Source organism: Magnolia sinica, chromosome 18 (genome assembly GCF_029962835.1).
Source record: "Magnolia sinica isolate HGM2019 chromosome 18, MsV1, whole genome shotgun sequence".
NCBI classification, from domain to species: domain Eukaryota; kingdom Viridiplantae; phylum Streptophyta; class Magnoliopsida; order Magnoliales; family Magnoliaceae; genus Magnolia; species Magnolia sinica.
The window spans coordinates 33,256,072-33,271,191 of NC_080590.1; the positions used below are offsets into that span (position 1 = coordinate 33,256,072).

General features: G+C 40.4%; 1 protein-coding gene across 1 annotated transcript; it reads right to left on the reverse strand.

Moving 5' to 3' along the window:
- Positions 1–12,466: 12,466 nt before the first annotated feature.
- Positions 12,467–13,144, reverse strand: LOC131232345 (uncharacterized). Its single transcript, XM_058228578.1, has 2 exons — positions 12,863–13,144; positions 12,467–12,781 (listed from the first exon to the last, which is right to left on the reverse strand). Exons 1-2 carry the CDS (start codon positions 13,142–13,144, stop codon positions 12,467–12,469), a joined length of 597 nt encoding a protein of 198 aa, XP_058084561.1.
- Positions 13,145–15,120: the final 1,976 nt, after the last annotated feature.

Here is a 15,120-nt window from a genome sequence, read left to right on the forward strand (position 1 = left end):
CACACATCACAAAAAAAATGAGAAGGAGAAAGAAAGGAGCACCCACCTTTGATCTTCTATTCCTTCTTCCGCCTATGCAATCTAGAACCCCAAGGGAACAATTTCGACGGTTGAGATGATGATCCAAGGGTTGGATTGAGTGGTAGGAAGGGGGCCACACTAGTTTCTCTCCCATGGAATGCCATGGACGGTTCTATGCTTGGGAAAATGAGAGAGAGAATGAGAGAGAGAGGAGTGAGAAAGAGATGGGTGATGGGAGAGAGGGATGGTGCATGTTGACTTTTGGGTGAAAAAGGAATGGGTGTCATGCCTTGTTGGTGAAAAGGGGATGGCTAAGTAAGGTTGTGTACTTAGACTTGATTAATGGATTGATGTGACATTTAGGCTAGAGATTCTCTTGGAAATTGCGACACGTGGTGTTTTCTCAAACCAAACGCGGGCCCACATTTCCTGGCCTGAGTATCGCCTCGACGAGTGAGACATGGCGTTGGAATCGCAGCAACTGCGCAGTCGCAAGGGTATAAGTCTCGGGTCGAGCTGACTCTGGAATACGGGATACTACTCAGGGTCGCGCGCAACTGCCAATAAAAGATCGCGGGTCGCCGAAATTCTACCGGGAGGACCACGGAAGCCTATGGGACGGTACGGGCTAGAATATAGGTCTTACAGCTCTCCCCTCCTAATAAGAATTTTGTCCTCGAAATTCAAATCACAATTATAACCAATACAAAGCTTACCAAGAGAGGGAAAACCTATCACTATATATATAATCAAAACACTCCATAACAATATAATCAACACCTAAGAGATGGGGATAACACCCACGAATCTCAGCTTCTTGCTTCCAAGACGCCTCATTAACATTACGGTGACTCTACTGAACCTTAGATCCTAAATGAGAAATGATTGAAACTGGTGTATTATGCAGCCTCACAATCTCAACGAAAGGGAGCTATATCAGAAAATCTCTAAGTTTTTCAAACTCGGGGATCTAACCATTCTAGGTTCTCAACAATCATTAAGTGCGGGGTAGCTATCAGCATATATGTGATGTTATCTTCAGGTATTCCCAAGTAACTGTTTCTTCAAAAAAATACATGAGATCAGAAGAAAGAAGCTTTTTGGAGTGAGAACAAAAAATTACCTTACACTCATAGCAATATAAAATGATTTATCATAACAGGAAAAATAAAAAATAAAAATGACGCCAAAGAATTCCCCCTTTCAAGTTATGGCCATAAAGACTAATCAATTCAATCCTGGATCAAATTGGCCTGTAAGGACAAATGTGGCATGAAAACTGATACACTACAATTTCCATGATGAACAACCACATTATGAATTCATGAATTTATACATTTATAATCTACTGGAGTAATCAGTTAATGAGTTGAGCACTTTACCAGGTGTGCATGGACATTCCCTCAACTAGAAAATGCACATTCCCTCAGCTAGAAAATATGAAGAGAAACATTAGAAAATCAAACAATTGCAATCATGAAGAGAGTTGCTAATGGTTCTTACATAGTGGGTTTTGAAACACAAGGCACAGTATAATTATAAAAACTAGTGGATGACAAATTATGTGTAACATACAGAGCTGGTTCAGCCACTTATGCAATTAGGAAAGGTTCAAAATGGCCAGATTTCCACATCAAGAATCAGTTGCATACATATGATACAGAAGGACAAAAGTATCACCTTCAACATGACTGTCAAACAAGTTTCCTCACCAAAAATTCAAATCACAAACCATCATGGCATGTGTCCAATTTTTGTGGAAGCACAAAGTAAATGATTGATACACATTGTGCACAAGATGATTGCCTGGAGTATTGGCCAGCTTGAAATACATTTCTGTCTAGACATGTTTCTTCTTTGTTATCCAATTCTAATTGGATCTGATATTTGGTTGTCATTGGAGCAATGGATCTGAAAATCAAACCATTGTGCTTGCATACCTGAATCCTGTGCACTTATACCTTATGCACATGAAGTAGTTGGTAATTACTAGCTGCAAACCTGTTTCTATTTTGGCATGTTGTCAATTCAATTGCTGGTCATTGCATTTGAATTTGTGTTAAAGCAACCTAAATAACCAAATAAATGATGAAGAGCAGCCAAGAAAACTTTTCTCCAATTAACCTAAAATTCAAAAGGCAAAGTTGCTTATTCATTACTTCAGCATAAAGTTCCTATGGCAACCATATATCTAGAAAATAAAAAGATAAAACATTGCACTCTTTCACCAATGTAATCCTGCAAACAAACCAGGTCTCTTTTCTAAAGATACTATGCTATTGCAATAGGCAAGCATAAAAACATATCAACTGCACATGGCATTAAATAAAATACCATATGAATAATTTATAACCTGCCACATAAGAGTCTAATCTGTAGAAATTAAATGTTGCGTGCAAACATAGAGGGCAATTGGTTCAATCTAGTTTTAAGATTTCATAAAAGAACTCCAAAGTGCTTTCAAGAGCTTTCCTGATCTTCAAATTTTTCTTCGTCAAGATTTGCAGTCTGTAACCCAAGAATAAGACTTACTATCAGTTACATCATAAATCAAGAGCTCCCATTATATTCTTACCGGCAAGTATTTTTCTATTATGAAAAGGTAAATAGATTTTGTAAAGAATTCTAAAAGTGAGAGAAAGATGAAACAAAACCTTAACGTAACAAACACCAACTAGATTGGAACTAGCAAGGAACAAGAACTACTGGAAAAAAAAAATCATCCTGCTTAATCTGCATCAAATGTGATATCAAAAACCACCATAATAAGAGCCCTATAGATAATATGCTGGGTAAAGTTCCACAAATCCATTTAAGAGTCAATTGGCAACATGAAAGTGTAAACTGGATGCAATTCATTTTTTAAATCAGATCACGGGATCCAATCACTACTAGGAACAGACTTACGACTTGTATTGGTATACCCAAAATTGACAGCTAGCATAATTTTGTTCATGAACTACATCAAGCTGGAGCTACCTAGAAACAATAGTCAACTGGCAATCAAAGAACGAAGAAATTTGATATGTAACTACACGAATAAGGATTCCACCGAATTCATAGCATGGCCACATTACCACTCCATTTTCTTCTATTTTTACTTCATTTTATTTTTTAAAGAAACAATATTTGTTTTAAATGCATTCTGATTGAAGATAGAAGATGGGCCTCTATTGCCCTCAGAAGAATAGGCTAACCTAATGAGTGGACCATCCTGAATTTTAGACCACGTTATCTCCATAGCTAGGCTAACCTGATGAACAATTAGGATGGTTGAGTGTACACAACTCATAACAGTAAATAATAGACATGTTCAACAACATAAAGAGCATATTTATGAAGTTAGAAAACAATGATTCCAGGCAATTGTAAGAAAGATAAGACTTGTGGGTGAATCGAAGTTGACACTGTCATTTCCATTTTGAGTTAGCATGCCTCAATATGATATATTTCCGTGAAAACATTCAGTTACAGCTATCTATAATGTTCAACAACAAATTTTATAGAGCTTTCCTAAGCCCACATGCATATACAAGTCAGAAGCCTACCATTATTTAGATTTTGAAAATTGTAAATCCCTAATTAGGGATCTGACAATACAAATTCCCAATTAGAGATTCAACAATTCAAATCGCCAAATAGAGAGAGAGAGAGAGGGATGTCACCTCTTGAAACTCAAATCTAGGAGTTAATCAACGAATCTGGGATGAGGAACAACTTTGTGTGAGCAATGGCAGAGGACATCTTGCATGAGTAATGGCAGGGAAAGGATTAGAGTTGTGGGAAGCGGGAATCGAGTGCGGGAACGGTGAAAGGGACTGTAATACCAGCGACATTGATCGCCAGACCAGAAGGTGGGTTCAAATGGGTTTGGATGATGGGTTGGTGAGTAGGGTGTTTCAGTAATGGCAGCTATGGTTTTGAATCACGATGTAGAGGATGGGGGTTTTGAATGATGGTGGGTTGCATCGAACAGGGTTTTAAACGCCCGAGATGATGGTGGCAACAGCAATGGGTTTTGCAGGGGCTGAGAGAGAGAGACAGAGAGGGCAGAGGGAGGGAGGCAAGAGAGGGCAAAGGGCAGGAGAGAGAGAGAGAGAGAGAGAGAGAGAGGGCGGCGAGTGAGAGAATGGGGGGAGATTGGGCACGGCTCTGTTTTGAGCGCACGCCCAATTTTGGGCGGGACCATAGATGGTGCTTTGTGGGCCCTACCATGATGTATGTGTTTCATCCTTTCCCTTCATCCATTTTTAAAGATCATTTTAGAGCTTTATGCCAAAAATTAGAGGGATATATATCTCAGGTGGTCCACACCACATGAGAACAATAGTGATTGGATATCCACCATTAAAATCCTCCTAAGGCCCACTATACTGTTTATTTGACATCCAATCTGTTGATTTGGTCATACAGGATCAGATGAAGGGAAAAAACAAGAATCATCTCTATCCAAAACTTTTATGGCTACCAAAATGTTTTTAATGGTCGACGCTCATTCAACATTGTTTCCTATAATGTGGTCCACTTGAGATATGGATATATCTCATTTTTGGTCTCATATTGTAAAATTATCTGTAAAAATATATGGACGGCATGGATGAAACACATACATCATGGTGGGGCCATGGAGCACCGACCACCAGCCATTGGCTGGTGTTGGGGGAGTAGTTTTTCTGTTCCCAAGCGTACGAAGTAAATCCTATAAGGCCCACCATGATTTATTCATTTTATCCACTCCATCTATCCATTTTAACATATAATTTTATTACATAAGCTCAAAAATGAAGCCTATAAAAATCTGAAGTGGACCACATCATAGGAAATAGTATAAACTGAACGTCTACCATTGAAAAATTTTGGGAGGCCACTGAAGTTTTGGATCAAGTTGATATTTTAGTTTTCCCTTCATCCATGTATTTGTGATCTATTGAACAAGTTGGATGACAAATAAAAATCACTGTAAGCCATAGGAAGATTTCAACGGTGGAAATCATTATTCCCACTGTTTCCTGTGGTATGGTCCACTTGAGCTTTGGATATGCTTTAATTTTGGGCTCAAACACTAAAATGATCTGGAAAAATGGATTGACAGTGTGGATAAAACACTTACATCACTGTGGGCTAAAAATGAAGCATATCCAAAGCTCAAATGGACCACACTACCGGAAAGAGTGTGAATTGAACATCTACCATTGAAAATTTCATGGGGGCCACAAAAGTTTTAGATTAATCTGATACTTGTGTTTTCATTTCATCCCTGTCTTTGTGATATTATGAACAGGTTAGATGACAAATAAGCATCACGATGGGCTATAGAAAGGTTTCAATGGTGGAAACATTATTCCCACGGTTTCCTATGGAAAAAAATGAGTTATATCTCAATCTCAAGTGGACCACATTACAGGAAACAGTGTTTAATGAACGTTGACCATTAAAAACGTTTTGGGGACCATAAAAGTTTTGGATTAAGCTGATATTTATTTTTTCCCTTCATCTGGGTATTTATGACATAATCAATAGATTGGATGTCAAATAAGCAATACATTAGGCCTTAGGAGGATTTTAATAGTGGATATTCAATCATTACTTTTTTTCCTGTGGTGTGGTCCACCTAAGATTTATATCCCTATAATTTTTTTTTTTGTAAATTACTAAAATGATCTATAAAAATGGATGAACGGAATGGATGAAACACATACATCATGGTGGGCCCCACGGAGCACCGACCACCAGCCACGAGGCTGGTGTCAGGGGGAGTAGCCAATCCGTCTCCTAGTTTTTAAGTTTTGTGGGGGCCACCATGAGGTATGTTATTTATCCACTCCGTCCATTCATTATAACAGATTATTTTAACAGTTGATCCAAAAAAGGAGTCAGATTTGTGTGCCCCACCATGATGTATGTATTATATCAACACCGTCCATTCATTTGGAGAGATCATTTTATGGGATGATAAAAAGAACGAGTCAAATCCAAATCTCAAGTGGCCCCACCACCGAAAACAATGGGGACAGTGACACCCACCGTTGAGACTTTCCTAGGACCACTATGATGTTTATTTGAGATCTAACCTGTTAATAAGTTAAAAAAAGACATGGATGAAGAGAAAAATCAAATATCAGCTTGATCCAAGACTTCTGTAGCCCTCTGAAATTTTTTATTAGTAAGCATTCAATCCCCACATTTTATTTTATTTTTTGTGGTGGATCAGCTTGAGATTTTTAATCTGCCTCATTCTTTGACCCATGCTCTGAAATGATCTATATAGATGAATTTTTGTGGTGGATATTATTGTGAAACTATATAGGCCCCACCTAAATGACTACAGCTGTGACCCCTGTTTCCTGTGGTGTGGTCCACCAAAGTCTCATATCTGCCTCCTTTTTTATATCATGACCTAAAATGATCTGTCAAAATAGATGGACAGAGTGGAGGTGTAGGATTTGCACGCGGTTTGGCAAGTGACCCCAACACCAGCAGTCCACGAGTCAAAGCTCTATAGGCTACGATGATGTATGTGTTTCATCCACATCGTCCATCCATTTTTCAATATAAAGTTAGGGCATAAGCTCAAAAATGAGTTAGATTAAAATCTCAAGTGGACTACACCGTAGGAAAACAATGATGATCGAACGTCAACATTTGAAAACTTCCCATGGTCTACTGTAATGTTTATTTCTCATCCAACCTGTTGATAACATCACAGGCATGGATGAAAGGAAAACACATATATCAGCATGATCCATAATTTTTGTGGCCCCAAAAAGTTTCCATAATTTTCCAGAAATTTGGATCTGCCCTATTTTGGGTCTCATTGGCTAAAATAAGTAGGCAAAATGGATGGACAGGGTAAATAAGACATACACATAATGGATGGGCAGGATTTGTGAACCACATCTCGGTGGGCCCAAAAAATAAACCTATCGATTTTTAAAAAAATTATTTACAGCCTTTAGCGACGAAACTTTTTGCAGTTAAAAGTCTCATCTACATTAAGTAAACCTTTCGAATTTTTTGAAAATTTTCAGCTAAAAGCATTATAGTTTTTTAGCTATGAAAATTTTCGTAGCTAAAAGTAGAATTTTTGGAAAAATTGTTTACAGCCTTTAGTGACGAAAATTTTCCTTGCTAAAAGTCTCATCCACGTTTTTAGCTATGAAACTTTTCATAGCTAAAAGTAAACCTTTCAAATATTTTAAAAATTTTTTTACAGCCTTTAGCTACAAAACATTTTCGTCGCTAAAAGTCTTTTTTAAGCTACGAAAATTTTCGTAGCTAAAAGTAAACCTTTCGAATTTTTTGAAAATTTGTTTACAGCCTTTAGTGACGAAAATTTTCGTAGCTAAACGTAAACCTTTCGAATATTTTGAAAAATTGGTTGCAGCCTTTAACAACAAAAATTTTTATCGCTAAAAGTCTCATCCACTTTTTTTAGCTACGAAAATTTTCGTAGGTAAAAGTAAACCTTTCGAATTTTTTGAAAAATTGAACAGTAAAAGTCTTTTTTAGCTACGAAAATTTTCGTAGCTAAAAGTTAACCTTTCGATTTAAAAAAAATTTTGGTTACAACCTTTAGCGACAAAAATTTTCGTCGCTAAAAGTCTCATCTAAATTGGTTGAAAAACTGAAAACAACCTTTAGCGACAAAAATTTTCATCGCTAAAGGTGACTTTTAGCTACAAATTTACAATTTCGTCGCTAAAAGTAAACTTTTAGCAACGAAAAATTCTTTCATCGCTAAAAGTGACTTTTAGCGACGAGAATAAGTTTCGTTGCTAAAAGTTTCATCGCTAAAAACCCTATTTCTTATAGTGAACCGAGGCTAAAAGACACATTTAGCCTCCATTTTTTCAACTGAGGCTAATAAATTGTGGCTAAAGGCCTATTTTCTTGTAGTGATGTTATCCATCAAACACATTACTTGAATAGCCAACCCTACATTTGAAGTGGTTAGTTCTGCTAAGTCTGCCTTCTGATCGTGTCTTAAATTCTGACCTAGGAGTTATATCACATTAGGAAATCTTGTATGGAGATAGGTCGACGGTGAGGTCTAGTTGCCTGTAGACTGAAACGCAGCCGTCAGTTAACCCCTTAATAGGAATAGAGCTCTTATCAGCATCTAAACCAAGCCAAGGGGTGGAATCAGGGGAGGAGCCAGCTACAGCCCCATGGTGATCTGTCTGGATGGGGATGGGCTGATAGCCTTGCTGATCTTGAGGGACAATGGAGAGGAAAATTTGAATCCTCTTGGGGAAGCAGAGGAAGGATGAGGCAATCCTTCGTTCCCATCACCTGAATGCAAGAGTTCTATGTGGCAGGAATAATAGAATCAGAGGTTTGAGACAGATTGGAGTTGCGCACCTAACGAGGTTGCTGTTCTCCTGGGAAAGAAGGAGGCGGGGAGGGCAGGACCTTAGGGGTTCTAAGGGGGCTTCCAGCAGCATGATAGGGGGGTTGCTAATCTAACGTAGGGAAGTCTGAGGGAGGAATGAACTGCATGGTATGAGAGCAGATCATAAGTTGTTGGCCATTATCTGCTACATCCACTGATGTACTGTTGCTGGCAGGGGGTTGCTTAGGAGCAATTGGAACGCTAGGAGAAGCGGATTCCATCACATGAGCATTTCCTCAAACAGGTTGGGTACAGTATCATAGGAGGCCTCTATTGCTATTATGACACTCAGTTGTTATCTCCTTCCTTCCACTGCGATCTCTATTAAATTCCCTGCATTTGTGGCAATGATCCTCGGGGTCTAGAGAGCCTTCAGAATCTACATAATCCATATTCCTCACTGCGGAATCAACCATTTTCTCCCTAACCTCTGGTTAAGCCTAGATATTGTAAAATTTTCCAGCCAATTCGAGTTAAGTGGGATTGAGAAAAGAGAGGTTCTGCCTGTGAATCACCTTAACCTAGGCGAACATTTGGAAGATACCAAATCTAGATATGGTATCAATCTGAGTTACTACACCAAAACAATTTCTTACATCGCGTATGACCGAATTTAACCACACGTGGGATGGGATCCCGTATAAGCGGATCCGTGTCTCCTCCTCTTTCATTTGTGCATCAGGCGACCATGGATTCAGCTCCACCAGTCCCAACTTCAGCCAGAAGGAATGGCCTGCTAAAAAATCCAGTAGCTCACATCTAGATTTAAAGGAAATGAGGAATAAAGAAGAGGAGAGTGTAATGCCCTGACTTTTCAAGACCCAGGTATATGACCTGTTTCCCAAAAACTGAGTGTTAACCTTAAAGGATAGTCAAATTCGAGTATACATTTTTTTCATTCATTCAGAGTAAGCAGATGAGCGTAGAGTGGACAAATCAGCATAAGGGAAAATTTCATTTACATTTGGAATATACAAGAAGCTGCCCATAATAACTTATACAAACCAATGCCCCCATTCTTACAATTACAAAATGAAATAATATTATATGTGAATTAAAGTAAATTACAATAATCTCTAGATATGAAATCATGTAGCAACCTTGTGAACAGCATCGGCTTGCTCTACATTTGCATCAACTGTTACGGTTCGATAGCGTCATTGGCTATCGTAGTGAGGAGCACCCTCTAAGATTTGCACACTCATCATTCATAATCAAATACAGATCGCAAGTCATGGAAATGGATATATTAAATAAGTCATTTCATAATCATGATCATACACTCAAAAATCAAGCCAATTAACAAAATCTCATCATAAGCAAAATATAATAGCAATCGCAATATAAGGGGATATATCCAGATAACCGAATAATCAATCATACGACTTTCTATTGCACCTGAAAATTGCATTGTACATGAATTCTATAAGATGGCTAGAAAATCGACAAGCAAAATATAATAGCAATTGCAACATAGATGGCTAACCCATTATTTGTATTTAGGGTATTAACCTAGAGCTTAGGTTACTTAGGTCCAAGACTTTATCCTAGATTTTTAGATTTAATTTCTAATTGATGTAATAACGGAAATAGTAATCTAATAATGGCTAAATACAACAACAGTAATTATTACATTATAGTATTAATTATAATTTCTAGTCAATAGTATTAAAATGATATTATTTGTTATAACGAATAGAAAATAATAAAAATATTTTTGGTAACATAAGTGACTAAATGATGAATCTGATTGATAAAAGAAAGTGGGAATTCTTACCTATACTGACTTGGTTTGAGCCGAGTTAGCTCGACTCAGCACACCACCCACCTATTCTTTCTCTCTCCTTCTTTCTCCCTAGTTTTCCTTCCTTCATCTTCCCCATCTTTTCCCTTTCCTTTGCTAGAATGTCCAGCCATACCTGGACAGGACCCAAGCCCAGCTGGACTCAGTCCCAGCCGAGTTGACTCGGCTCAACCACAACCGGCCTCCTCTTTCTTCTCGTTTCTCTTCCTCTCTCCCTTCTTTTCTCTCTCTTTTTTTTTCCTTTCTTCCTTTCTACCATTCTGCTAGAAGTCCACCAGGCCTTTAACTCGAACCAGCCAACTCAGCACTAAGTCAACACATATTCCAACCCGACACTCCCTCTCTTCCTTTTTCTTTCTCTTCCCTTTCCTTCTCCCTTTCTTTTCTCGCCCAACCGAGTTGACTATTGTGGTGGTCCCCAACTCCGACTCAAGCTCGGACGAGTCCCATCAGCATCCCAGTCGGGCTGAGTTGGTGCACGAACTTCACACGCCCTCTCTTTCTTCCTTTTCTTCATCTCTCCTTTCTGCTTCCTTTCTCCCGCATCAACCTGCTGAGCCTGCAAGTCAACCTAAGCCAAACACAACTTGATTTGAAATGGTACAGCGGCGAGAGGACGATGAGGAACAGTCTCTGCTGTTAATGGCGGTTTCCAAACGGTGGGGTTTTCTTCATTTTGGCTTGCGTTGGGCACTTCGGTTTGGTCCATAGGAGCTTAGGGAAGCTCTGAACCAAAGCTCCAGTGGATTTTTCTCAATGGGTTGGAGGGAGGGATTCACGGCCGATTTATTAGCAAAATCGACCGTGGTTTTGCTTTTGTTAAGGTGGAAACAGGTTTGGACGGCAGAGATGCCATCAAATGGATGCTCCAGATTACGCCAAACGCCCCTCACGCGGATCGCCCGGCTGTTGCACAGAACACAATTTCCATTTTTGGAAACGTGTGTTAGTGGGGTCTGTTTGCGACGGCGATTGTGTGCACGCGCATGTACTTCAACACGCGAGATGAGCTAGGTTTTGGTGAGACCCAAGCCCTGGACACGATGGGCAGTCTAGATCGTCCAGGTGGATGATCATGGTGGGCCACGAATGTCCTAAACGGACGCCCGTCCGTCGGTTGGCGAAAACAGAGAGAGAGAGAGAGAGAGAGAGAGAGAGAGAGAGAGAGAGAAACTCTCTGTTTTTGGCTAGGCACGGGTCAGCTCGTGCTGACTGGCCAGGGTCGTCTGGTGCACAGCGAGTGTGCACCAGTTGTGTACATGTGGCCCATCAAGTGGGGTCCACCATGATGCTTGTGATAAATCCACACCATCCATCCCATTTGATGGGCCCTTCCGCGGCCTTTTACCAAAGGTGGGGTAGATCCAAGGTCCAGGTGGGCCATACTCTTAGGTTTCACGCCCTAATTATGGATTCTCGTCAATCTAGTGGTCAGATCAATCCGAAATTGAACGTCGATGGTTAAAAGAGTTCAAGGGGCTATTTAAGCTAGAATCAAGGGTTATATTTGGGGTCATATGACTCCACATGCATTTATAGTATTAAATATCATTATTACTATATTTATAATAACCTTATTATTTCTATTATTGTTATTATTATTTGTAACATTTCTTCTACTTTCCTCTAATTCATTTGTGTGGGCCACAAATGATTTAGTTATAACCCCTAGTAGTTAACCATAATCTTTGAAATGCCACGGTCTGAGTGGTTTCGAATCGTTGATCCATATCAATTCAATGCTTGGGTATTAATTATGGATTAATTAGTCAATGGATTTATGAGTTTGGTCCCACCCTGTGGGTTATTAGGACTAATTGCAATCGTTAAGTGATGTATCACTTGATGGAGTCTCGAAGGATAGATTTCTCAATTTAAGTCTCGAGATACAAGTTGGAGAGTTGGATTAGGTTATACACCTTAGCTTAAGGCAAATTTGACTTGACTTATCCTTGTGATAAGACGAATACCACAAGTCTCAACTGTCAGTTTAGATCATGGGTTGGAGTCGCAACCTTACCCTAACCGATCAAGGTTCGATCCAAGGTGGATTGATTTTAGACCCTACAGACGCATCGTGGATTGTCCTAGCTCGAATCCTAATGGTTGAAAGTCATTAGGGTCTAGGGCAGGTTGAACTAAGCTCTTACGGGCCCATCATCGTCACGGTCCACATCAAATGGACAGATCGTGAATTGTTGAATGATGATGTGTAATATAGGCTACGTGTGTTCCCACACGTGTTCATGCTAAATAGTAAAACCCAAGTATTGGAAAATACGAGGTGTTACAAAGAGCCTAACAACATCAATTACGGATGCTCTGAAACGGGATTCCCTGAATCCGTCTATAATCTGGAGAATGGAACAGTCTCTACCTCCTGTTGAACCCACTAGACTGAGCTCTAACTCAGCAAGTCTTCTAGTGATGCCCGATGGGTTTGTTGTAACCCTGCCGACTCCGGGGATCCCCGGATTGGGGGGAGGACCCTGCTTCTTCCAGCGTCTATTAGAGGGGGGTGTCTCAATGCCTAGCTGGGTCGCAGCAATGTGAACTTCTGAGGCCTGCTGTAAAGAGTCCAATCAGGGGGCAATGAAGGCCCTCTTTCTCATATTGGTCCTGGGTCTGTCATCTTTAACTGAGACCACTCTTCCATCGATTCTTTTCCCATCAAGAACCCCTTTCACAGCCTGAGCATCATCCTCATAGAAATACCTAACAAAATCGTACCCTCTAGGTTTGCTCGTACCTGGAAACATGGGAAGATGAACCTCTGCAATCCACCCGTACCACTGGAAGATTTTGAAGAGATCTTCCGTTGAGCAACTGAATGGTAGGTTACCAATGAACAGACATTTTGGATCTGGAAAAGGGATCTGGCAAGATCCTGGCCTAGATTTGGATCCTGCGAGAGGAGGCGTGGGCATAAGGGCGACCCCTCATCTCCTCGCGTGCCACCCTTTGATCATGATGCTCTTCCTTCCAAACTAGCCTCTCCTGCTAGCAAAGACTCCCCATTTGTCATGTATTCATATATGAGCAGTTTCTCTCCTCTCTCAATACAGCAGTACAAAAGCCTCACAAGGTTTCTGTGTTGGAGTTTGGCAATCAGTGTTACTTCATTCTTGAATTCCTCCACCTTTGCACATGTGCACATAATTTGAACGGTCCACATGATGCGGCACCCCCTAGGCCCAATTTTTAGCGTAATCCAAAACTCTAGTGGGCCACAAGAAAAAGGTGAAGTACAAATCAAGGGAGGAAATTGTTTCCTTTTTCCATGGGCCACCAAAGTTTTGTATCGGGCTGTGAGAGGCAGGTCTGTGAGATCCTTAGGACGGAGCAATTATATGCGAACATGAAGAAGTGCGCTTTTATGTCAGATCGAGTTATCTTCTTAGGGTTCATAGTGTTGTCCGAGGGTATGCGTGCAGATCCTGAAAAGGTCTAAGCCATAGTGAGTTGGCCAGAACCACGGAACATTCATGAGGTGCATAGCTTCCACGGCTTAGCTACCTTTTATCGTCGGTTCATTAAAGGGTTTAGTTCCATTATGGCCCCCATAACCTATTGTATCAAAAAAGGGGAGTTCCAGTGGACCAGTGCAGCCTTTAAGGCCTTTGAAGACATAAAGAGCAAGATGGTTGAGGCCCCTGTCATGCAACTTTCAGATTTTTCTAAAGTCTTTGAAGTGGCATGTGATGCCTCAGGTGTGGGAATAGGGGGAGTACTAAGTCAGGAGGGACACCCAGTTGCCTATTTCAGTGAGAAACAGAATGAAGTAAAACAGAAATACTCCACCTATGACAAGGAATTTTATGCAATGGTGCAGTTATTGAGGCATTGGCGCCACTATTTACTCCTGCATGAGTTTGTCTTGTTCTCTGACCATGAGGCCTTGCGATATTTAGGCTCTCAGAAGAAGTTGAACCCTAAGCATGCCAAATGGGTCGAATTTCTTCAAGAGTACTCGTTTGTTCTCAAGCACAAGGCCGGAGTCGAGAACAAACCCGCGGATGCCCTTAGTCGTAGGGTTGTGACTCTCCATTCTCTGAGAGTATAGGTTACGGGTTTTGAGCGGTTAAAAGATGAATATCCTGAGTGTCTGGACTTTGGAGAGAAATATGTGTCACTTCTAGAGGATCCCACGTGGACAGATAGTGAGTTTGTCATTCATGATTATTACCTGTTTCATGGAGATCGGCTCTACATTCCTCGCACGTCCCTACGGGATTTCCTGATATAGGAGCTACATGCAGGTGGTGTAGCTGGCCATTTTGGAAGGGATAAAACGATAGCCCTTGTTGAGGACCGATTTTACTGGCCACGATGTGACTAGAATTATAGGGCAATGTCGTACATGTCAGCTGGCAAAGCAAAAGAAAAAGAACACAGAATTGTATACTCCTTTGTTTATGCCATATGCCCCTTGGGACGATCTTAGTATGGATTTTGTGTTGGGGCTTCCCAAGACTATCAAGAAGCATGATTTCATATTTGTCGTGGTGGAGCGTTTTTCTAAAATGGCCCACTTCGTTGCGTGCTCCAAGACGTCGGACGCCTCACACATTGCTGGGATCTTCTTTGATGAGGTTGTTCGATTGCATGGTTTGCTAAAAACCATAGTATCTGACTGGGATGTCAAGTTTGTAAGCTATTTTTGGAAGACACTGGCATATTATGGGAACTCGTCTGCAGTTTTCTTCGGCATACCATCCTTAGACTGATGGCCAGACTGAGGTGGTGAATAGGAGCCTAGGCGACTTGTTAAGATGTCTAATTGGTGATCATATTAGGACTTGGGACGCAGTCTTACTAATTGCAGAGTTCGCATATAATAGTTCAGTAAATAGGTCTACGGGTAAGAGTCCATTTGAAATTGTTCTTAGTTATAAGCCTAGGA

Excerpts from the sequence above, each read along its gene's own strand:
- LOC131232345 (XM_058228578.1), bottom strand. The coding sequence starts at position 13,144 with ATGCCCACGCCTCCTCTCGCAGGATCCAAATCTAGGCCAGGATCTTGC. Across the intron at positions 12,782-12,862 it reads AAAGAATCGATGGAAGAGTG|GCCTCAGAAGTTCACATTGC; the intron begins GTCTCAGTTAAA and ends TCTTTACAGCAG.